Raw genomic sequence first — 24,251 nt, 5'->3', positions numbered from 1 at the left:
GAATGGTAGACACAGTGCGAGAGCTCATTTGTCCCATCACCTTATTTTATCGATGTAGATGAGGAAACTGGCTCGGAGAAATGATGTGACTTGCCAAAGATCACATGGTAATTGGTGATGGAACTAAAAAGAAAAACTACTGACATTTAATGAGCATACAGTATGTCATGTGCCTTAGTGCATTGTTGTACTTAATAATCACAATCACCACCAGTTTTTATTATTATTTTATGAATAAAGAAACTGACACATAGGGGGGTTAAATTGCCCAAAATTAAATAGCTAGGAAATGACAAGGGGCAGGGAGGCGGGGAGGCTCAGACATAGGTATTCTACTGCCCAATATTTTCATCTTTTCACCATGTCACATTGTTGGGTAAATTTCTGATTCCACCAATCCTAAGGAAGAGAGTAAGATAGTAGAGCGGGTATGTCCCTGAATATATGCAGAAAAACCAGTAAACTGAGAAATTCAGGAAACAGGTTAGGAAAGGCACCCTTGTTCAAAGAGTCTGTCTGGATTCCACTTTTTACCTCACACATGGACACACATCACACACATTACACATCACTTGTCAGTTGACTATGTACCATTTTTACTTAGGTGAAGTTTTTGCTAACCACCTCCCCGGCCCAAAAATCTCTCCTACAGTGACTCAGAAATAAAGATAGCCCATAGAGGTAAAAAGTAGAAGAAAATGAATGCAAAAGACTTAGTGAAATGAAAATTAGTCCCCGAGTAAAAACTGAGTCGACAAGAAATAGGAAGCTAGAAAAGGAGACAGTTCATCTACTGAACCATACTGTCGATGGTGGAGGGAGGCACTCTGTGTAGGAATCTTAAAGAATTTAAGGGTGGACACAGGGGAGACTGGAGGAAATGACAGCCTGTCAAATGCTTAAAACCTTCAGGACCCCTGCCTTTTCTTCTACAGTTGATCAATTGGTCTCCTGAAAAGACAGTAACTATAACCTCTGAGTAATCTCCTGGATCATTGTAGCTATACATGAGTATCACCCTCCCTCCACACTTCCTTATTCCCCACGCCCCAGGCAGAAGTGACAAAACAGAGACTTCTGTACACATTTATTTGATATGTCAAGTGGAGTGAGGAGTGATTTAGAACTACTCCCCACTTCTACTTGTGGGAGTGTTCATAAGCTCAGACAGACAGTAGAGCAGCTTAGAGCCCATGACCCACCCCTTGGGAAAATGAGACAACCTGTTGTAGTGTTTGAGAGAACAGAGTGGGAATAAAAAGTAGGAAGTTGAGAGCAGGAAAGAGCAGCACTGAGACTGGGAGTTGCTGCAGGAACCCCAAGAAGTGAAGAGATATCCTGAAAAGTGTTTGGGGTTGGAAGCAGGGTGTGAACAAGGAGCCAGGCCTGGAGAGAGAAGCAAGACCTGCAAAATGGAGTGGAAAATTCATGAGAAAGTAGAGTGTGCAAAATCAGGATAGGCTGTGTTGCAGGGCATACATGGAAAGCAAGGGATTGCTTCTGCAGGAGGGCAAAGATATAGGAGAATACCCATAAGTAGAGGTCCTTACTGCTTCTGAACAAATGCAAGTGAGTTTGAACCCTAGCACAAGTGGTCCTCCGTGTTTATTGGTGTGCTGTGCCTGTGGGTATTCAAGTAATCCCACATGCTTGTGAAATGACCAGGGCATGAATTCTATGTCTGTAATCCAGTTAATGGAGTACTTATCCTTCCTTGCTAATAAGTTTGCTGTGCTTGTGGACACGTTTACCCATGTGTACGTGCATCGTGCCATAAGCACATGCAAGAGATCCCTGTGTCCAAGGTATGCGTAAGAGCTGGTTCTCCAATCTGTCCCATCAATGTCTGATCCCCGCCCTCCTTGGCTCCTCCCACTTATCTCAACGCCCTGATTCCCCTGGCCCGCCTAGGCTTTGGAAGCCCCCTAGCAAGCGGATCTGCTCAGTCTGCATGGAGTGGCGTCTCACCAACTTGCGCTTGGTCCTGGGAGAGCCGGGCACCCCGGGGTGGGGAGGGGCAGGCAGTGAAGGCGCCCGACCTCCGGGTTGGGGGCGAATGTCGGGGATGGGGGGGTGGGGACTGACGTTGAGTGGGGGCAGGAAACCCGGCCGCGTTTGGGAGATGTGGTCCAGGAGCAGCGTCCCTGAGCCCCTCCTTTCCAGCAGCCCGGGACTCCGCCTCCGCCCGCTCAACGGAGATACAGCCCCGGGCAGACTTTCCTGGGACTGACGCGGGGAGGGAACCGAGCCGGCTGGAGGGAGGGTCAGCGGGGAGGCGCTGTATCGGCGACGTTCGAGGGACAGTCGACTGGACTCAGGCGAATCAGGGCAAAGATGTCCGGGGGTGTCGAGCTCCACCGGCTCCATGCGGCTCAGTTTTTGGCGTAGCCCTGAAGGGGGACCAGACTCTTGAGCCTCGGGCGCCGTGTTTCTGCGCGAGAGAGGACCTCCGCCAGTCACTTTTTCCGCCCAAGGGGGAGGATCCTCTGGGCCTTCCGTGCTGTGACGTCGGGAAAGACGGGGTCGACCGGTCAGAGTCAGACCATTGAATTCCGCGGTCAGGCGCTCGATCCCGGGTCTTCCTTCGGCAGGAGGGACAGGTTGAGGCGGAGCCACTAGGCCCCAGGGCTCGGAGTTAAGCCTTTTGAGTGGTTTAGGGGGATGTCGAGGCGGTTTGGGGAGCGGCTCAGAAGGGGAGGGGTCATCAGGGGGCTTAGGAAGAGGGAATTCAAATACGTCCCGCTTCTCCTCTTCTTCCTGGGCGCGAGGGGATAATAACCCGCGTCCTCCTGCAGTTTGCAATTGGATTTCCGAAGGCGACGTGCAGACCCCGGGGCTAGGAGGAGCGGGAGCAGGGTCCTCCACCCCGGGGGACGGTGGGGAATTGAGATACTGCCGGGTCTTCTTGGTGCCCGAGGGCGAGGTATCCGTGGTTATAATGATGACCTCCGTGCCCTTGGCCTTGCAGGCGTCCAGGAGTGTGGCAAGGGTCTCGCGGTCTCCGCGGTCCAGGGCATGGACAAGCGCCGAGGCGCCTGCGTGATCTCGGACTGAGGGATCTGCGCCGTGGGCAAGGAGCAACGAGGCCACTGCGGCACCCCCACCCCCGGCGCAAGCGTGCATGAGCGCCGTGCGCCCTAGGCGGTCTGCGATGTTGGGGTCTGCGCCTTGCTCCAGGAGGTAGCGTACCATGCGCGCCTTATTCTGGGGGTCGTCGTAGCGGGCCCGACAGGCCGCCATTAGCGCAGTCTCCCCCTGGGCATCACCCTCATTCACGTATGCTCCTCCCTCCAGAAGCAAACGGGCCAAGCGTAGCTTACCCTGACCCACGGCCCGAAGAAGAGCGTGTCCTTCGGTGTGCAGCATAGCTGCGGCTGGGGCGAAAGCACCGATAGAACCGGGACTGGGACCTGCCGAGGATGGCTAGGGATCTGGGGCTTGTGGCTGGCAGAGGCCTGAGGTCTCAGTGGTGAAGCCTATCCCTGCGAGAAAGAGAGAGATTTTATTGACAGATTCAGCAGGGAAACTGAGGCACCGGGTGTGAGGCGGGAGAAATCCAAAGCATACAGCCCTTCCTCTAACTCCTGCCTTTGAGCCGCCCCTTCCCCCCAGCGCATGCCTGAGGAGGTGGGAAGGAGGCACCCGCACCAAAGGATGAGCGAGCGTGCAAATATGTACGTGCACGCGCAGGGATATTCGCACCCCCAACCTCACCCCTCGGCTTATCAGACCTTTCCAGCATCCCCCTTTTCTTAACCACACTTGGAATCCCCCTTTCTAGGATGCTGAACGCCGCCCACCCACACATATGCACCGGTACAGTCACACACCACATTTCCATTCCTAATCTCTTTTAGGTTGCCACAACCCCTAAAATTGAGTAGGGGTAGGAAAACATCTTGCGTTTAAGACCTAAAAGGGATGGAGGAATAATTGCGGGTTTCTATTGCCCCTGATATATTCCCCATCACTCCATGCTCTTTTCCCTTCCAGACTGTGAGCCCAAATAGATACCTGAATGTCCGCAGAATTTCTGCCAGGCCAGGATTGGAGACGCGGCCATGGAGCAGCTGGAATGCGGGAGCCGAGTTCCAGGGGGCTCATATGGCGTGGTGGTGGTGGTGGGGGGTGCCCGGATTCCCCTGGTGTCAGTATCTGCGCCCCAGCGCCGGATCCTGGTCCCTCCTCCCGGTGCGCCCCGGGCACAGCGCCGGCTCTGGAGGAGAGAAGCTGGGGGGGGGGGGGGGCGGAGCTCTGCTGTGCTATTTATAGCCCAGTCTCTGCGGGTGGGGGCGTCGGCACCAAACCGCTCCCCACCCATGCACACATAAACCCTGAAAAACCTAGAGACTGCAGTCCTGACTTCCCTTTCTCAGCTGACCCCCCCTCAGCCCCAACAAACCTAAGCATTCCTTAGGAGACTCCTCTGCGACCTATACAGCAAGCGTTCCGATTCTTCGCGGAGCTTCAGCAGATCTCCACTCAGTGTGTTTATGCGCTCCTGTGCCAAGACCTGACGGCCACACACGGCATATGGCACACTATTGCAGAGGGGTGGAGGGAGGCGATTAAGATCCACATCGGCGTCCACACTGCAGAGAATCTGGTTGTCTTCATGCCAGGGAAACATGGTCCAGCCTGGAGTTAGACACAGCAGTACAGCCCCAGTCCAGTCCTCCCGAAACAGAATACACACCATAGAGAATACACACCTTCAGCTCCCTTATTTAGAGCTCCTAGATAAGTGTGAAGATGATGGATATCCCGGGCATTTTTAGACAGGGCAAGGGTCATTCCCAGACACCTCTTTCCCCTGCGCGGGAAGCGGGGGCGAGGATAGGAAAGGGGCAGGGAGATGAGCAAAGCATGTAACACACACCCTCTTTCATTGTATCTCTTTGCTCTGGATCTTGCTTAGACTCATTTTTCCATCTTGTTGGTCCCTGTCCGAATCACTGTCTTCTCTCTTCCTGTTTGTCACTGTTGGTCTCTCTCACTGTCTGCCTCTCCTTGCCACCTGCCCTGTCTCCATGGTTACCACAGCTTCCATCTGCATATTTTAGGAATGAGTTTGTGTCCAGCTGGAAGACACCAAATGAAATGGGGGATGAAAAAGATCTGAATATTTGTAAGGTTCACCAGGGTCCTAGATAATTCGGAGGCTGGAGGCCCCCAGACAGAAGACACTAAAAATAAAGTTCCTGGGTAAAGGAGAGAGAAAAATATTTACAGCATAACTATTAATTTTTACTAGTTACTGATGGCAAATATGTACCAAGTGCCTCATATATCATATTTCCAATTCTTCACAACTCTGTAAGATGGGAGCTACAATCTTCTTGTAAAACATGATATAAGAAGGTTAAGCAAGTTCTCCGGAGCTTCCCAGCTATGTTTTTGTTCTATTCCAAAGACGGCACTTTCCACTTCACCTACCTACAGCCTCCCAGTCTGTTTTCTGATATCTGGGATATTCTTGTAGACTGACTCCTAGATTCTGTCTCCACTACCTTCCCTCGGTTTCTGTCCTCTGTGAAAGAACGACTCCTCCTTCACCCCCCCGCCCTTTACTAAGGGGTTTGAAAATGAAGAAAACACAGGCCTTTACCCTGGTTCCCCAAACCTTCTTTCCACCTTTTCCTAGACTTGGCAGCAACCCACAGAAATAACGTTTTTAGAAAAAGAAGCGTCCACTGGTGGCGCTGGAGAAGGTGGTGCAGGATTGAAGGGAAGGTTGGAATAATGGAGGAGAGGCCAAACTGTGAAGTCAGAGTCACAAAGAGACTTGATTCCTAAAGAGTAGCTTTCAAGGGGTTCATTTCTCTTTAGAAGCTTTCCTTTTTCGGCCTCTCTTGATGCCTCCCTCAACAGAGTCCCTCAATGATATATGAGAGGGGGTTCTCTCTGAGAACGCCTGCTGGCCAGGCGCACCTCTAACTGCGGAGAAGACGGCAGTAAGTGAGCCCCGCTAATTCTGCAGCCGCACCCCTCTGGGCGGCCAGCTCCCGGGCCCTAGTTCCGGCGGCCGGCTTCGCCCCCTCCCTCCTCCGTCTGGGTTTCACGGGGGCGGCCCTCCCTCCGCGGCTTCTACGAGATTGGCTGCGAGGACCCACCAATCGCGAGCCCCGGGAGGACCCACCAATCGCGAGCTCCGGGAGGACCCACCAATCGCGAGCTCCGGGAGGCGGGCTCAGAGCGCCGCCGGTTTGAGGAAGACGAGCCAATTTCAAGTTGGCCGCGCCGTGCGCTCCGCGTGCGGGAGGGGGGGCTGGCGAGGTCCGGCCCGGCGATTGGCCGCTTGGGTCCCACGCTCCCAGAACTGGTTCCCCGGGCCGGCTGGGGACCGACGCCGCTTCCGGCAGCCCGTTGGGTCGCCCTCTGGCCCCTTAGCTGCTCTCGTGGGCGCCGGTGGCTGTGTCGGTCGTACGGAGAGAACCGTAAGTTGTACCTCCTTCACGGGGAGGGGGCTGAGGCCAAAGTGAAAGGCTCTTTCGTGTCTCTCTTTGCTACGGCCTCACCTCCGTGAACCTCCTGATATTCTCCCCTGAGAGCCTGACTTTTTTTTTTTTTTAAATCCATCAAGACGTAGCTATCCCCTCCTACCTGTGGCTTTCCTGGACTGCTTTTCTTGCAGAACTCATTTGTCCCAGTCGATGGTAGTATTTTACGCCTGCCTCTATTAGGGTGCACTCTCTTATAGTGTTTCTGTTTAAAATCATTTGATTTGATTTGATTTCAGTTGTTAATGGATCTTCATTTTATTTATTTATATGCGGCGCTGAGAATTGAACCTGTTGCCGCACACATGCTAGGCAAGCACTCTACTACTGAACTGCCATCCCTGCCCCTCTGATAGTGTTTCTGTTCCTCTTAGATTGTAAGGCTTTGTAGGGCAGGTTCTAGTACTTAATACATAGTGCCCAGTGAGCGTTAATTGAATGGAATTGATTTCTGGAAACTAGCACTCTCGGGGAGGCAGAATTTAAATTCCTTATATAATTAGGGAACAATAAGAGACACTACAGTACATAATTACGGGCTTTTAAATTAGTGGTTCATAGTATTAGCGTTTCATAATTGCTTTCAGAATCCAGAGAAGAAAGAAGGCAAGAAGAACTTGAGAGGAGTCTTTATGCATCACAAGGTCTCAAATTTGCAAAGACTATAGAAATCATGTATTCATTCTACAGATATTTATTGAGCAGCTACTATATGCCAGAAAAATGTTAGACAATGAGAATCATAGTGAATTATTTACTCTAGCCATGCATTGTTCTTTTGATAAACCCTTTTTAATAAATTGTTATTCAGCTTCTATGTAAACATCTTTGGGGGTGGACAGGATTAAAGGCAGGTCCTCCTGAATGTTAAGCATGCACCCAGCCACCAAGCTACACACCCAGACCCTCCCTTTTTAAAAATATTTTTTCAAATTGTTGATGGACATTTATTTATTTATTTATATGCGGTTCTGAGAATTGAATCCAGTACCTCACACATGCTAGGCAAGGGCTATACCACTGAGTGGTCTGCCACTGTGCTGGCTCCCCAGTGTTTTTAATGTTTTATATAGAGACCAGGGTCTTGCTGAGTTACTTTAGGACCTTGCTAAATTGCTGAGGCTGGCTTTGAACTCACCCCAGCCCCAGACCCTCTCTTTAATAAAAGAACTCCCTATTTTTCTTTGCAGGTCATTCCATTTTTTTTTTTGTTGTTGTATTTTTTAGTTGTAGTTAGACACAATACCTTTATTTATTTATTTATTTTTATGTGACGCTGAAGATAGAGCCCAGGGCCTCACACATGCTAGGCAAGCGCTCTGCTGCTGAGCCACAACCCAATCCCTAGTCATCCCATTTTTTATATTTGTTCTTCAGTCAATATCCAACAAATATTCTAAATAATATGTAGCTCAGGAGACCTATCCTAATTGTAGCACTCTTTTTTTTTTTTTTAAGAGAGAGAGAGAATTTTTTAATATTTATTTTTTAGTTTTTTGGCGGATTGAACCCAGGCCATACGCATGCCAGGCGAGCCCGCTACCGCTTGAGCCACATCCCCAGCCCCTAGTTGTAGCACTCTTAAAAGAAAATCACTCCTTTTATTTACTGATTATAGAAGTTATATGCGTTTATTTCAGAAAATTTGGAAACATAAAGATATAAAGAAAAATGCCCATTATTTCATGGCCCTAATATTAAATGATAAATATTATTAATATTTTGATATGTACTATTTCAGTTTCTTTCTCTGTGTGTATATACACATACAAAATTGTGTGTATATACATACATATGTATCTTATACATAAATAGGACTATACAATAAGTAGAACTTTATATTGTTTCCTCCCACTCTGTATCGTGAACATTTTTCTGCTTTTATTTATTTTTATTTTTTAAAATATTGTTTAGTTGTTAATGGATTTTTTTTTTTTTTAATGTGGTGCTGAGGATCAAACCCAGTGCCTCACACATGCTAGGCAAGCGCTCTACCACTGAGCCACAACCCCAGCCCCCTGCTTTTAAATATTATTTCAAGTTGTGATTTTTATGGCTACACAATAGTCTAAAATGCTATTTGAGTTTTTTAATTGTTCATTTATTACTGCACCATTGAGGTTATTTCAAAAATTTTGTTACCATAAGTAGCTCTTTGATGAACATATTTGTATATCTGTTTTTTCGGTTTTTTTTTTTTTTTTTGTACCAGAGATTTTACCTTGTGGTGCTTAACCAGTAAGCCACATCCCCAGTCCTTTTTTTTTTTTTTTTTTTGGTACAGGGATTGAACCAGGGGCACTCGACCACTGAGCCACATCCCAGCCCTATTTTGTAGTTTATTTAGAGACAAGGTCTCACTGAGTTGCTTAGGCTGGCTTTGAACTCGTGATTTTCCTGTCTCAGCCTCCAAGCCACTGGGATTACAGGTGTGCGCCACAGTGCTGGCTCCCCAGTCCTTTTTAATGTTTCATATAGAGATGGGGTCTTGCTGAGTTACTTTAGGACCTTGGTAAATTGCTGAGGCTGGCTTTGAACTCACAATCCTGCCTCAGCCTCCTGAGCCGCTGGGATTATAGGCATGCACCACCACACCCGGCTAACTGATGATTTCTTTAGGATAGTCCTTAAAAGTAGGATTATGTATTAAGAATATAAATGTTTAAAAGGCTATTAATTGAAGTGATCCAATTGCTCCCTTGAAAGATTGCTTATAGTCTTTCCAATGAGGTATGAGAGTGTCCTTTCAAAAAAAAAAAAAAACTTATAACAGGCTAAGTATCACTTACATCTTTGTTACCTTTGTCAGTTTGATAGATGCAGAAAGTCTTTATTGACTTTTCTTCTTTTTTTTTTGTCAATTGCCTGTTCATCTTCTTTGCCCATTTTTTTTTTTTCTGTTGGGATGATTTTTTTTCATTAGGTTTCCCAAGAAATATATAATAACAGTGTTGACTTTTTACCTTATTTATGACAAATATATCAACTGCAAATATTAGAGTGCCTAGGGGCTCAGTCCCTGGATCAGTTCCTTTAGGGATCTCACAGTTAATGGGTTGAAATATCATTTATAGGTTAGGAATGGTGGTCCATGCCTATAATCCCAGCAATTTGGGAGTCTGAGGCAGGAGCATCATAACTCTGAGGACAGCCTTAACAACTTAATGAGACCCTGTTTCAAAATAAAAACAAACGGCTGGGGAAGTAGCTCAGTAGTGGTGCTACTGGATTCAATTCTCAGTACCACAACAAACAAACCAGAAATAATCATATATAGGCTTATGACTCCACCAGAATAAACTCCACTTAAACCTTGTGGGAGCAGCAGTTTTGTTTTTTGTTTTTGGTCCTTTTTGCCCACTTTTATATCACTACCACTTAGAACAATGCCTGGTACATAATAGGCATTCAGTAAATATTTATTGAATGAATTAAGGTTATAGTATTTATTAGCGCCATTTTATAGATGAAGAAACAGGTTTGGAGATAATAAATAAATTGCTAACATTTATACCTAGGAAATGACAAAACTGGGATTCAAATCCATGTTCTTACTCCCTACAGTTAACTGCCTTCGTCATCTCTGATGTATATGTTGATGTTTTTCTGTATGTGTTGTTGCAACTTTCTTTTTAGTAACTTGTACCACAGTACACAGTTGTGCGTTACTGGGAACGAGAATAGCATATATGAGATGTTATCATTTGCGGGAAGGCTGAGTACAAGGTAAGCACTAGAGAAGGTCCATGTTAAAGGGGAGCGGATTGGAACCAGATTATGGGAGACCTTAAATATCCTCAAGAATTTAGGCTCTATCCCCGTATTAAGTACGTAGAGACCCATTACAGATTCCTGAGCTGAACGGGGAGATGAATGGTTTATAGTTTCCAACTGCCAGTTTATAGTCTAGAGTAAATAAATTTTGTCTTCTCTCTGAGCCTTTGCTCCCAGCATCCTTGGAGGTCACTCATTTAAATGGAAATGGAGTCAGATTTGTCGACCTCCAAGCTCATGGCCTTGTCTTGACTCCTCACTGCTTTGCAATCAGTGCAGTTCCCACCTCCTCTGCTAGAATTGTCTGTCAAGCAGAAGGGTCCCTAAACCAGTGCTTTTTCCCTTGAAAGGGACTGTAGATACAATGAGAAATTCTTATTCTCTCTCTAGTCTCCAGGACACCCTCCCTCCCCTAGTATGTTCTCTCTGAAGAGATATAATTTTTTCCTCATATTTTTTATGTAATTTTTTCCTCACTATTTCTGTATAAGATACACATGTATGTATATACACACAGAGAAAGAAACTGAAATAGTACATATCAAAATATTAATAATACTTACCACTTAATATTAGGGCCATGAAATAATGGGCATTTTTCTTTATATCTTTATGTTTCCAAATTTTCTGAAATAAATGCATTTTACCTCTATAATCAGTAAATAAAAGGGATGATTTTGGGGCTGGGTTTGTGGCTCAGTGGTAGAGCGCTTGCCTAGCATGCATAAGACACCGGGTTCATTCCTAGGAACCACATAAAAATAAACAAATAATATAAAGGTATTGTGTCCATCTACAACTACACAAATATTTTTGTAAAAAGGGATGATTTTCTCTTAAGAGTGCTACAATATAATTTTTCCCTCACATTAGGCTTAAAACTTTCTGGATTACCCAGACACATTTTCCCATCTTTTCCTTCCAGCTACAGATTATTAATCTTACCAACTAGTTGGTAAGTATGTTTAAATTTATCATTACAAAAGCAGTATTTATTCAGTATAAGGAAAACATTTAAATCCATATACCTAAAACAAAAATCCCCATCACCTCAAATAAATCAATGTTAATTTTTAGTGTATATCTTTCAAGAACAACTTTTTAAAAAATATGTATTTTTTTAGTTGTAGATGGACACAATATCTTTACTTAATTTTTATGTGGTGCTGAGGATCAAACCCAGGGCCTCATGCATGCCAGGTGAGCCCCAGCCCCAAGAACAACTTTTAAATTTATTTGTCTGTATGTATTTTTGACAAAACAAATTATTTTCTACATATTGTCTTTTTTTCATCAACTAATCTTTGGTGAATTTCAAGTTGCTACTCACTTTAATGAAATAGATTTTACTTTTAGAACAGTTTTAGATTTACAGAAAAACTAAGCATATAGTATCTAGAGTTCCCCATATGTTCCTGGCACATACTTTCATAGTTTCCTTATTACCAGCATTGTACATTAGTATAGTGCATTTGTTACAGTTAATGAAACAATATTGATATGTTATTATGCAGGTCAGTGTGTGTGTACACACACACACACACACTCTTTTCATGTATCAGGATATTGGTTGAAATGTCTCCTTAGGCTCCTCTGGGCTGTGACAGTTTCTCAGACTTTCCTGTTTTTGATGACCTTGACAGTTTTAAGGAGTAATAGTCTGGTGTATTATAAGATGACCCTCTGCTGGAAGTTGATGTTTTTCTCATATCAGACTAAAGTCATGAGTTGTTCTGTTGTCGTTATTATTTTCTTCCAGTACTGGGGATTAAACTCAGAGGTGCTTTACCACTGAGCTACATCCCCAACCTTTTTAAATTTTCTACTTTGATGCAGGGTCTCACTAAGTTGCTGAGGCTGGCTTCAAACTTGCAATCCTCCTGCCTTAGCCTCCTGAGTCATTGGGATTACAGGTGCATCACTGCACCTAGGGAGGTGGTGGGGTTTTGAGGGGTAATCACAGAGATAAGAGTACCATTTTATCATATCATATTAGGGACACATGTGTCGACATGATTACAGTTGATGATGTTGACTTTGGTCACCTGGCTGAAGTAATACTTGTTCATCTCTCTATTGTAAAGTCATTTCCTACCCTCTAGCTTTCCAAATGGTTTTGAACAAAAATTTCTATATATAGTCCACAATTAAGGAATGAGGAGTTATGCTCCTCTCCCTTTTAGAGTGGAGTATCTACATAATTTATTTTTGGAATTTTGCACGAAAGATTTGTCTTTTCTCCCCCATGTATTAATATATTCAGTCATTTATGCTCTTATAGATTCATGGATAATTATTTTATACTTTGAGATTATAATCCAATATGAATTTATGTCATTTCTCAAATTATTCCAGTTTTGGCCATTAGGAGCTCCTTTAGTTGGATATCACTTTGACAGCCCCATCAATGTGTGTGTATGATTGTGGAGCACTTCCTTACTTTCTGGCACCTTGAGATATTCCTGGTTCATTTTATTTCTTTCCTGCCCAGTCCTAAATTCAACCATTTCTCCTAGGAGCCCTGTTTTTTGTTTTTGTTTTTTTTTTTTAATGGGAAAATGGTATTAGAAACCAAGATCGGAGTGTTGAGTGTGCTTATTGGTGCTTATTGAGTGTGCTTATAGCCTAGCTACCTATGACTGGCTCCTCAGGATTGATAGCAAGAGGCAGAGTCCAGTTCAGTGCAAAGAGAAACTTTCTATTCATTAGAGTTGATTCACACTGGTAGGAGCTACCTGGGGGAAGAATGCATATCTTCTCTTTAGGAAAATACCACCAGAAACTGAATAGTAATTTACAGAGTGGAGTTGTACATTAGGAGGGGTTTGGATTAGATGACTTCTAAGGGTCTTTCCAGTTGCAAGTTTCTGTGTGCTTACAAGTGCTATTCAAAAGATCAGTTTGAGCTGGATGCAGAGGCACATGCCTGCAATCCCAGTTACTTGGGATGCTGAGGCAGAAGGATAGCAAGCAAGGCCATCCTGGACAACTTCCCAAAACTGTCTCAAAATAAAAAATAAAAAGTACTGTGGGTGTAGCTCAGTGGTAGAGTGTGTCTGGGTTCAATTCAGTGCTACAATAAATAAATAAATATATGATAAATAAGATCACTTTGATTATGTCTTTCTTCCTGTGGGTGACAACGAGATTCCTCTGGTGATTCGATTCATTCTTGTGTCCCCACAGTGCTTGGCACACTACCTTTTACATGTTAAATACTTAATGAACGTTTTGCTGAAATGCATTCCAGTGGATTAAATTCAGACTTGGTTAGGTTTGAAGATCAGGGAGAGAAAGAATTAAAAAATTATATGTAGAAATATAGGCAATGATATACCCCAAATTGTCTTAGGGATTTATGGAAGTTTCATCCAAACATCTAGTCACTTTCTCCTTTGTGTAGCAGTTAGACTAACTAAAGTTATCTGTTCTGTTAAGACTATGTCTCATCCATGTTTATATTTCCAGAAATACCCTGCCTGACATTGTGTCTTCATGGTCAAAACTTGTTCAGTGACACTGACTTTTCAGGTGTCAGGGAGAGAAGATTGCCTTGCCCAATCCTTCGCTTCCTGACTCTTCTGTGGTGCTTCTTTTTCTCTTTGTTTTTGTTTTTATCAGGTTTTTCTCACTGGATCTCTGACAATCCAGGCCCCCCTCCACCATGGCCAGCCGGGGTGGGGGCCGGGGTCGTGGCCGGGGCCAGTTGACCTTCAACATGGAGGCCGTGGGCATTGGGAAGGGGGATACTTTGCCCCCACCCACCCTACAGCCTTCTCCACTCTTCCCTGTGAGTGTTCCCCTCCGTTCCCATGACTCCCATGTGCCCCTGGCTGACTCTACCTGACCCTAGATTCCTCCTGGGCCACCATAAAACTGACCTCCTCCCTGCCCTCCCCACCCTCCACCCTGTCTCTATACTTTGAACTCACAGGGATGTTTTTTAGGCCAAAAAAGTGTTTCTCCTTACTTCCCATACCCACAGCTTCCCAGCTTTCAAAATGCTGGGGTGTTCGCCCTTTTTTTTTTTTTTTTTGGCCTCTGCTTATTCAGTGGGAGCATTGGATTAAATTGAGGCGAGAAGCTCTCATAAGTATGTCCTCCAGAATTTTCTCTCTGAACTGACCATGGCTCCTGCCTCCTTAGCCCTTGGAGTTCCGCCCAGTACCTCTGCCTTCAGGAGAGGAAGGGGAATATGTCCTGGCACTGAAGCAGGAGCTACGAGGGGCCATGAGGCAGCTCCCCTACTTCATCCGGCCAGCTGTTCCCAAGAGAGGTCAGTTGACGTGCTAGCATCATGTTTGGAGTGCTTCCCATGGGCAGTGCCTGTGCTCAGCACCACCACCGGGAGCTAGGGGAAGTACACTAACTAGGGAGATGATGGTAATCACTTCTGTGTCTAAAATGCATTTCAGTGTGATTTGTTTTGAGTCTTACAATAGTCCTGGGACAGTGGGAGGTTAAGTATCAAGATCTCATTTCATACGTATAAATGAGGTGTGTATTAAATTTTAAGCAAAATTTAATAAGCCCCAAACAATCAGAAGGATGCAGGGTCTTTGAGCATCCTTCCTAGGTAAAATAGTAACCCTCTGGCTCGTGGGTCACAGGGAGGTAGGTAAGGGGGAACTAAAAGAGGAAACGTGGAAGGCTTGGGGCAGTGACCACTTACCAACTGGTATGCAAGTACAGTGTTTCAGTGTATTGACAGCTGGTGCTTTTCTGCTGGAATCCTGAAAACTGGGGCTCAGAGAGGTGAAAAACTTTGTAAATTAACCCTGTTAGCAAGGAGAAAAAGACTGAAACACAGGTTTCTTGCTGGGTATACTTTCCAGTTCACTACTTTATCTCTTAATATGGTAATGCCTTTGAGCTAAGGGAAAAAGAAATATCGTCATAATTTCAGGTGGCAGAAGGGCAGGTTAGAAGGGTAATGAGGTCCTCACTGAAGCTGACTCCCTGGGCTGTGTGTTGGTATGAGAAGGTTGACCATTTCTTAATGTTGAAAGGGTGAACCCTCAGGAACAATCCTGTTTAAGGGCTCTTAAGGGATAAACCCTGATCCCTCATGTGGAAGCTAGAGAGAAAAAAGGAAAAGAAAGGTGGTGATAGGATCTCATAAAAATCAGAGGGAGGGGCTGGGGCTGGGGCTCAGCGGTAGAACACTTGCCTAGCATGTATGAGGCCCTGGGTTCCATCCTTAGCACCACATACATACATACATACATAAAGGTATTGTGTTTATCTATAACTAAAAAAATATTGAAAGAAAAGAAAATCAAAGGGAGATCAGTAGAGTTGAGGAAAGAGGGCGGGGCAAGGAGAAATATTAGGGAGTGGTATCAGTTAAATTACATTATTGTAGCATGTATACGTTCAAATGTGTAATGATGAATCCCACCATTATGTACAATAATGCACCATTAAAAAATATGGAGGAGACAGACATGGAGGCACATGCCTGTAATCTCAGTGACTTGGATTCTGAGGCAGGAGAATCTCAAGTTCAAGGCCAAACTCATCAACTTAGCAAGACCCTCACCAACTTAGTGGGACCCTGTTTAAGAATAAAAACTAAAAAGGGGCTGAGGATGTAGCTCAGTGGTAAAGCACTCCTGGGTTCAATCTCCAGTTCAAAGTAAAAGAGAGAAATAAAACTCTGACCCTTGACCTTTGACTCTTCAGATGTGGAACGTTATTCAGACAAATATCAGATGTCAGGACCAATTGACAGTGCCATTGATTGGAACCCTGGTAGGTGGTGAGCTCTTTCATTGACTGCCCTTCTTTTAAATGCTTGATATGCCTCAAACCACCACCCCACCCTCACCCAAATGTCCCTGTATTCCCTTCCCCATGTAGCGTCTACAAACTAGAACTTTACATATGCTTCAAAACACTCTAAGATTTTTGTCCCCAAAAAATCTCATAAGTAACCCTCACTCCTCATGAGGGCATCTAACCCTCAATTTTGTCCTGAGAAACTTTAACCCAACCCCATCCTTCCTTCCTGTCCTTAAAAACCCTCTTCTCCTTTAATAGCAGTCATTCATTATTCATTGATGACTCCAGGCAGGGTCCTGTTGACACTCACATTTTCATCATTCCCAGATTGGCGGCGTCTACCCCGAGAGCTAAAGATTCGAGTGCGGAAACTACAGAAGGAGAGTAAGTGTATCTGTAAAAGGAGGGAGAAGTTTCTTCTGTCCGCTAAAAGGTCTTTTCTCCTAATTCCTATCTGGTCCTAGAGTTTTTGTTAGGTGTCATGATGGCCACATGAGGGCAGCAGAGTGACATGTTCACTGCAGGAGAGTAGAGTGGACGGCAGCCACTATGTGCTTTCTGACCCTTCATCTCTCAATCCCCCCACCAGGGACCACCATTCTGCTCCCCAAGAGGCCCCCTAAGACCACAGAAGATAAAGAAGAAACAATACAGAAATTAGAGGTGAGGAAAAATGTCAGTAGAGAGCTCCTGGGCCCTAGATTTACTCTCTGTCTCTTGGCACATGTTTGCCTTGATTTTTCCCATCTGTGAACTGAATCTGAGTCTCTTCATCTTCATATGAGACCTTGGAAAAAAAGGAGGAAGAAGTGACTTCAGAGGAAGATGAGGAGAAAGAAGAAGAAGAAGAAAAGGAAGAGGAAGAAGAAGAGGAGTACGATGAAGAAGAGCATGAAGAGGTGACAGGGACCTTCCACTTCAGTCCCCCCTCCCTTCCTTTCCGGATTCTCAACTCTTCACACTGCAGATGCTCTTCTCAGGGGGTTACAGGGCCAAAGGAGAAAATGCCACTGAAGGACGGGGTTTCCCTTCACTTAGTGTGTCCCCAGGCTGTGCTCAAAAATGAACTGCGGCACACGCCTGCGATCCCAGCAGCTCAGGAGGCTGAGGCAGGAGGATCACAAGTTCAAGGCCAGACTTAGCACTTAGCAAGACCTGGTCTCAAAATGAAAATAAAAAGGCCTGGGAGGTAGCTCAATGGTAGAACACCCCTGGGTTCAGTCCCCAGTAGGGCAGAACAACTACGGCTAGAAGGGATGCTCCAGACCTGGGTGGGGTGATTGGGAGTAAAGGGTCCTGTACAGAGGGAGAAGGAGAATGCTGAAGCATGTCTGACTTTCACTTCTCTTTTTCCATTTCAGGAAACTGACTATATCATGTCATATTTTGACAATGGAGAGGACTTTGGGGGTGATAGTGATGACAATATGGATGAGGCTATATACTGAAGAAAAGCTTGAAACAACACCCTGGCCCTCATATTTTTCTTGATTTGGAATAATTGTCCCTATTATTTAGTTTTGTGGACAAAAGAAATCATTTGGTCAGAGTCCACATTACCTATTCAGTCCCTGGAGAAGGAATGATGACCCATAGCATTCTTTTTTACCCCTCTTCTTCTGAAACTTTGTATCACTCTGATTCTTGGGGAAAGGGGCAAGTATCAATGAAGGGAAAGAAGAATGGAAAGAATAACCAGGTTAGAGCTGAGATAGCTGTATGCATACCACTACCTGATTTTTAGGTTTTGTTTTGTTTTTGTGTGTGTACATAATTGCGGGTGGGAACGGGAGGAATAAGACCAATTTTATATTTTTAAATAAAATGTTTTTTATCTGTCTCCAAAAGGATGTCTGGTGAAAGGCTGAAGGGGATGCTGGGCTGAACCTGTCTCTACCTGACAAGAGTCCAGTGGGTACACTGGGTGCTGTAGCCTTCTTGACCCTTGTTTCTTCCCTCCCACCTGCAGATGGGACACATATTCACTGTCTAGCCCTGCCAGGGAATATTCAGAAACTCACCTGCAGGGGCTGGTGGTATAAGTGTGAGACCCTGGGTCAATCCCCAGCACCACATAAAGATAAATAAACAAATAATAAAGATATTGTGTCCATCTACAACTAAAATAACTTAAAAAAAAGAAACTCATCTACAGGACTGGGGGCGAGTTGCAGAGACTAGCCCATACTCTGAACAGACTGGCCAGCTTCTGAGTTTCTGGTCTTTAGGTCAGAGCTACGTGATCACCTCTGTTCACATGTGTTCACAAGGACACAGGCCCTCGCTTTCCCACACTTGACCTTGATCATGCCCTTATTTACAAAGAATGATTACAGCTATTTTTGTAGGGAGAGTCAAGAAAGCCAAACGTGGGGGGAGAGGCGGGGCTGACTGTTGTTCCACATGCTCAGTCCTCTTCTAGTCCCTGGAGACCCCACTTTGAATAGAATGTGTATGCAGAGGGAGCTCCCTAAATATCCTAATCTCCGCTTGCAGAAGCCACAGTTTCTCTTTTGGTCTTTCAATTTGTAGAATTCAGCTAGCCTTCTCATTCCCTTCTTTGAGGAGGGGGTGTAGGCGGTATTGCTTTACAGGAAGTAAGGAGGGTGGAGAGGAAGGGAGTGACTTAGGGACAGTCAGCTCTGAGAGATGCTTTCTCGCCCACACAGCTCTCCCCTGGGTGAGGTCACTTCCCTAGACTCTGATTGGCTTCTGAGAAGCCTTAGAAGAGCTGATTGGTTCCAGCTACTTGCCACGCAGCTGTCATGAGTAAACTGCGTGTCCAGAATAGGAACTGAATAAGGAAAGGAGCGTACATATCTGGGTTGCTATAATAGCGGTGAAAGTCGTAAGGTGTTTGTAGGAGAACCTTCAGGAAGTTTCCCAACTGCATTTAAGCAGGCCATTCCCTGTAGCACCAAGTGGTAGAGATTGGTAATCGGAGGTCTGATGTTTCTGACCCCTTTGTAAACCATGAAGAGGAGCTTTGACTTCATTGAGGGAAGCCCCTTAAAACTCTAGTTTCAGGAGCTGGGGTTGTGGCTCAAAGGTAGAGCCCTCACCCAGCATGTGTGAAGCACTCGGTTTGATCCTTAGCACCACATAAAATAAAATAAAGATATTGTGTCCACCTATAACTAAAAAATATTAGAAAGCAAAGTGTAGTTTCAACGTGGTAGTGTTAAGATAGAAGCAGCCAAGAAAATAGAAAAGGGAACAGGAATAGAAACAGAACATTCCAGAGTTATTGAGCAATTTGTGATGATTGGTGTGTTTTCTTTTCTAGTTCTCTGAGGTATTGTATGAGTGGAGCAGGGGCAGGGGATCTGTCACTGGGGTTTTTCATGACTACATTTCAGCCTATGATTTTGATTAGGGAGAGCTCAGCAGAAAACAAAAGTAAAAGACCCTGAATTTTTTTCCTTTTACCATATTCTGTATATGTACATACACACTGCACACACCCCGCAGTCCTAACCTGCTCCACTATATCTGTAGCTATGGTGGGTAAGGGCCATTCACTAAATCCTGTGTAACCTAGTCTGGGAACAAAGAGTCTGGACAATAAACAGTGGAGGAGAGCTTGAACCCTATCCCACCTGAACCTCTACACATGCACACATCCTTTTTCACCAAGCTGGGGAAAGCAGGACAAAGGTTGGAATGACCACTTGGGATCAGTTGTACTGCCTCAAAGACAAAGTGTCGGAAAGATTCTTGAACTCTACTCTGTCTGGCCTCCTGCCCTTCCTGGCAGGTGACCTTGTTGGGCAAAGCCAGAGACAGGAGACCCGGCAGATTCCCCAGATTCCAGGCATAAGCTAGAGTGTTTCCATTGACCTTTCTCCGACTTACCATAGGTACTACTGGGCGGGCAGTCCAAAGCCAAGTACACAGAGCTGCCATTCCCTTGGAGGAACACTTGCAGAGGACTCACACAGTGCTTGTCAGCCCTGTACTGTGGTCAGCTAGGGCCTGTTTGTGTGGAAGAGATGGTTTCCATGCCCACAACCTGGACCACACTGGCCCAGGCAGAGTAGGTTCTATGACAAGAATCTTATTTTTCCCTACCCATGCTCCATCCCTTACCTTCCTGGTCCTCTCCCACTTTGGCAGGCAACTTGAGAACCAGGTCTGCAATAAGTATAGGTACTCAAAGTAGTTTGCAGGAGGCCTGAATGGGAGACCTCGATGTAAATTGCAACCTAGGGGCTGGGGGTGTGGCTCAAGCGGTAGCGTGCTCACCTCGCATGCGTGCGGCCCGGGTTGGATCCTCAGCACCACATACAAACAAAGATGTTGTGTCCGCCAAAAACTGAAAAATAAATATTAAAATTCTCTCTCTCTCTCTCTCTCTCTCTCTCTCTCTCTCTCTCTCAAAAAAAAAAAAAAATTGCAACTTAGGATGGGAGTGGAGACCAAAAAAAAAACAAAAAAAACTAGAGAGTCAACCTGGGTATGGTGGCTATGCCTTAATTACAGCGATTTGGGATGCTGAAGCAGGAGGATCTCAAGCTCAAGTCCTGCCTGGGCAACTTAGTGAGATCCTGTCCCAAAATAAAAAAAATAAAAGGGGAAAGGGATTAACTTCAGTGGTAGAATACCCCTGGGCTCAGTCTCTCAGTCTCCAGTACAAAAAAAAAAAAAAATTGGAGAGTCAAATGGATAAGGTGATTGAGTGCCCATGATTTAGAAAGAAAAAGACAGTTGTTTTCTTTAATTGATTTTTATTGTTGTTTGAACTTTGAAAGAAAGAAAGGGAGGCATGTAGGCGCAGTCTGACTAACAGATAAGTTCAAGGGAAGAAATGCCATCTCAGTTGGGCAAAGCACTATTTTATTGTCCTAGTTTCACTACTTCATAGTTTTGTGCCCTGAAAAAAATCATGTGAAAGTTCCATGCCTCAATTTCCTCACTCTGATATGTGGATTTGGACTACGTGTCCTCTGGGAACCCTTCCAGCTCTCACACAGTAGTACTGATATTGATCCACCTGCAAGAGTCCATATGGCTCTGAGAACAAAGGCAGGATGTGTCTGGCTTTTGCTAAACACATTCTATCCTCTGGATTTTCCCACCTTATTTTTGGCCTGGGCTGGCTAAAGATACCTCAGGCATCTAGCCAGTCATTCCCAAGAGCAGCAGGGAGATCAGAAATTCCGTCAACTAACAACAACCAAAAAAAAAAAAAAAAAAAAATGGGGGGGGGGAATCCCTAGAGTTCAAGGTCACAACCTGCAAGTCCCAACTCAAATCAAGCTGACTATTAAGATTTCTGACCAAGGAAGGGGCTGGCAGGTAAGGTCTTCTCTATCCTTCTCAAATATCTCATCTGGCCTGTGGACAGAGAAGATAATTGAGCTAGACAGAAATAGCTCAGTTAGATAATCTGGCCAAACCAGTTGTAACCTTTTCTCTACTGACCTTTACACTACTAAGTCCATCTATTCCCCAAGGTTATTTGGGATCACAAATCAGGAAATAAGAAATTTCACCTTTTTAGCATCATCTTGGAAAGGGCGTTGCCTATCCAACGGACCTAAATTTGCCTCTTTGAAACCTAAAAGGAAGGGAGGTTCTACCACGACCCTAATAGGAGTCAGTGGGGAGATGCTGATTGATCCCTAACTGCAGGACCTTGAACTCCAAGAGCTAGGGAAGGGATCCAGAGTGGACCCTGACCCATGTTCCATGACCTTGGAGTCTAGGACTATTTTCCACTCTCAAACGTCCCTTCCTCTCGGGAGCCTCACTGTGGACTATGTTCCCCAAGTTTAGACCTCTGCTTCTTCCTCAGTTGTCCCCATCCCATGTTTCCTTTTCTCTTGGTGTACAGTAGAGAAGGGGAAGTGTCCAAATTCTGTCTAGCACTTTACTACACTCAGAACAGCATTGGTAGTATTAGAATAGAGGGGGTCAGTTAGACCTATGTTTGTCTTTCTGAAAAGGGTGGGAGGAGGAAGAAGCCCACCAAAGTCAGGGACACAGGTTTGAGGTCTTTCTCTTCTTGGAAGGAATAGTTGAAGCCTCATTTGGACAGAGAAAGAAACCCTGGTTTTCATCCTCCTTTTGCTCAGCTATGGCCAGAGACATAGCCATCTTGGAGAGGAGATTCCCTCATCAAGTTAATGCTTCTCCCTTGTTTTTCTCGTGTAGGGTGGTAAGAGGAAGTGAAACAGAGATGGACCTTAAAGAAAGGGGAAATGCTGACCAGCCCTTTTCTGAACACTCCATTTCCTTTCCCGAGCCTCTCTCCTGACGCCTGGGCCTGGCTCCTGTCCTGGGTCTTGCTCTGCACCCCGAGCTACCACTCTAACACCTGTGCAGAGACATCAGGGATGTCTGCACACATCACAGAAGCTGATGGGGCCAGGCAAGCAGGGGTGGCTCAGGACCAGAAGGAGATCTGATCTCTCAGGCTCCTTCCTTCTTGTCTTACAAAAAAATAATTTCCCCATCTTGAATCTCTCCCCATGTCTGTCTCTCCATGTCTCTCTTTGCTTCATGCCTTTCTACTGTGCTGCTTAAATTGGTTTTTCCATGGGAGGATGTGGTAAGAACTATTTGGAGCCACAGAATATACCTGGCATATCTTCCTTAGTGTCAGTTTTACTTTGAAGATTTGGTGAGAGACAAATCACTTTTTATACCGAAACCAACACAAGTATACTATGTAATGTAAATCAAAATTTGCATTTTTTAAAGACAAAATAAGCACATCAAAGACATTTCTCGCTTGTGACAGGTCTACTTTGGACTCCTATGAGAGCCCTGAGGAGAATGGTTCACTATCCCAAATCTTAGAAGTCCTCCGGAGGAAATTCTTAGAGCAGCAATGACAACCCTAGACAAACTTAAACAGCAGACAGAGGGCAGGTATGAAGAGATGAATTGGGTAGGGTGATGCCACAGAGGGAGGTGAGAACTGGCTAATCAGAATTTTCCTGGATCGATGCAATGAACGAATGTGACTCAGTATTACCAAACATGGAGGCTTTTAATGAGAAGTTTGACAGTAGGTCTGAGTGGAATCTGTTTTGGTTATATTGTTTCTTGACAGTGCAGGGGATTGAATGATTCTGTGCATGCTAGGCAGACATTCCACCACTGAGCTCAATTGCCATCCCTGAAATCTGGTTTCTAAAGGTTCACAACCAATTTAAATTTTTAGAAAGAAACTGCATCGTGTCTAAATGTTTGCAAGCTGGTGCAGCCTGTAAAACTTCAGTTTGCCTCTGGCTCAGAGTTTCCTCCGGCTGTGTTTCAGTTCATCGACCTCAGCTAAAATCAAGACAGAAGGAGCGACATGAACCACAGGGCAATCCCTCTTCCCTACTTCTACCTCCCCACTGGGTTCCCATTAACCTTGGAGTGTCTGTGTCAGGAACAGCCTTCCCCACCCACAAAGCAGCGTGGGTCATATCAGAGAAGCTGAGCTATAGGAAAAAATAAGGGAAGAAAAGTTTGAAGAGAAGGCCAAAGGAAGATGAAGCCCCAAATGAGGAACTCTGGTAACTTATCACTTCTTCCCTACCTCCTTCCTAACGTGCAGACCTCCCTGACAGTGAAACGGAACTCACAGCCTCGCCAATGAGCTGTCTCTGTCCTAGCCCTTCCAACCCCTAGGTGACAAAGTTTGCCAAAACCAGAGATAGAAAAATGTGCCTGGTCAGACTCTGTCACCATTTTGAACCCCTCTGACCTCCACAAACATTTCTTCTACTTTCCAAAGTTATATGAAGCCCAGACCTATGTTTCCAAGGTCTTAGATTATGTTCCTGAGGGTTGGGACCGGTGGGGTGCATGAAGTTGCAGGAGAGTTTGGAGCCCTCCCGCAGGACAGCCTGAAGAGGGAGGACTGCAGAGAAGCCTCCCGGGAGGACAGGAAACCCTGGTCCCTACCCAACCACTGTCTCGCAAAGTTTCTGCAACCGAGAGGTGAGGCAAACCTGAAAGACCAGGAATAGAAACAGAACAAGGGACAAATGATTAACCATGAGTCTGGGTGGATGAAGGAGGAAGTGGGAATTAGACAGGTGAGGTGGAAAAGAGGGGTCTTTAGTCACAGAACCATATAAGGAAATCACAATTTTCATGCCCCTAAACTCTCCTTCCCCTCCCAGCAACTGAAATCCTTTCTTTGACCATCTGTCCAGGAGGATAAAAATACCCAGGCTGAGCACCTCGCCAGAT

General features: G+C 45.2%; 2 protein-coding genes and 1 long non-coding RNA gene across 5 annotated transcripts; 2 read left to right on the top strand and 1 right to left on the bottom strand.

Annotated features, from left to right (window-relative positions):
- Nucleotides 1-198: 198 nt before the first annotated feature.
- Ankrd34a (ankyrin repeat domain 34A) lies at nt 199-4,152 on the bottom strand. Its single transcript, XM_046425782.2, has 2 exons — nt 4,015-4,152; nt 199-3,482 (listed from the first exon to the last, which is right to left on the bottom strand). Exon 2 carries the CDS (start codon nt 3,364-3,366, stop codon nt 1,882-1,884), a length of 1,485 nt encoding a protein of 494 aa, XP_046281738.1. The 5' UTR covers nt 3,367-3,482; nt 4,015-4,152; the 3' UTR covers nt 199-1,881.
- On the top strand, nt 2,400-4,346 carry LOC131423454 (uncharacterized). Of its 2 annotated transcripts, none has more exons than XR_009225056.1 (3): nt 2,400-2,530; nt 2,969-3,180; nt 3,994-4,346. It is a non-coding gene; the product is annotated as an uncharacterized LOC131423454 (long non-coding RNA). The 2 variants fall into 2 exon arrangements; XR_009225057.1 differs by having other exon boundaries at nt 2,491-2,600.
- A 1,886-nt stretch (nt 4,347-6,232) lies between these two features.
- Polr3gl (RNA polymerase III subunit GL) lies at nt 6,233-17,905 on the top strand. Of its 2 annotated transcripts, XM_046425783.2 has the most exons (8): nt 6,309-6,437; nt 13,896-14,064; nt 14,421-14,550; nt 15,960-16,028; nt 16,386-16,442; nt 16,648-16,721; nt 16,844-16,957; nt 17,420-17,905. In XM_046425783.2, the coding sequence occupies exons 2-8, from the start codon at nt 13,939-13,941 to the stop codon at nt 17,504-17,506; spliced, it is 657 nt and encodes a 218-aa protein (XP_046281739.1). In that variant the 5' UTR covers nt 6,309-6,437; nt 13,896-13,938; the 3' UTR covers nt 17,507-17,905. The 2 variants fall into 2 exon arrangements, with proteins under 2 accessions (XP_046281741.1, XP_046281739.1); XM_046425785.2 differs by lacking the exon at nt 13,896-14,064 and having other exon boundaries at nt 6,233-6,437.
- The last annotated feature ends 6,346 nt before the right edge of the window (nt 17,906-24,251 follow it).

Source organism: Marmota monax, unplaced genomic scaffold (genome assembly GCF_021218885.2).
Source record: "Marmota monax isolate L192 unplaced genomic scaffold, Marmota_monax_Labrador192_F-V1.1 WCK01_AAM20220418_F8-fsc00320, whole genome shotgun sequence".
Lineage (NCBI taxonomy): Eukaryota > Metazoa > Chordata > Mammalia > Rodentia > Sciuridae > Marmota > Marmota monax.
This window is presented reverse-complemented; position numbering and strand designations above follow the sequence as displayed.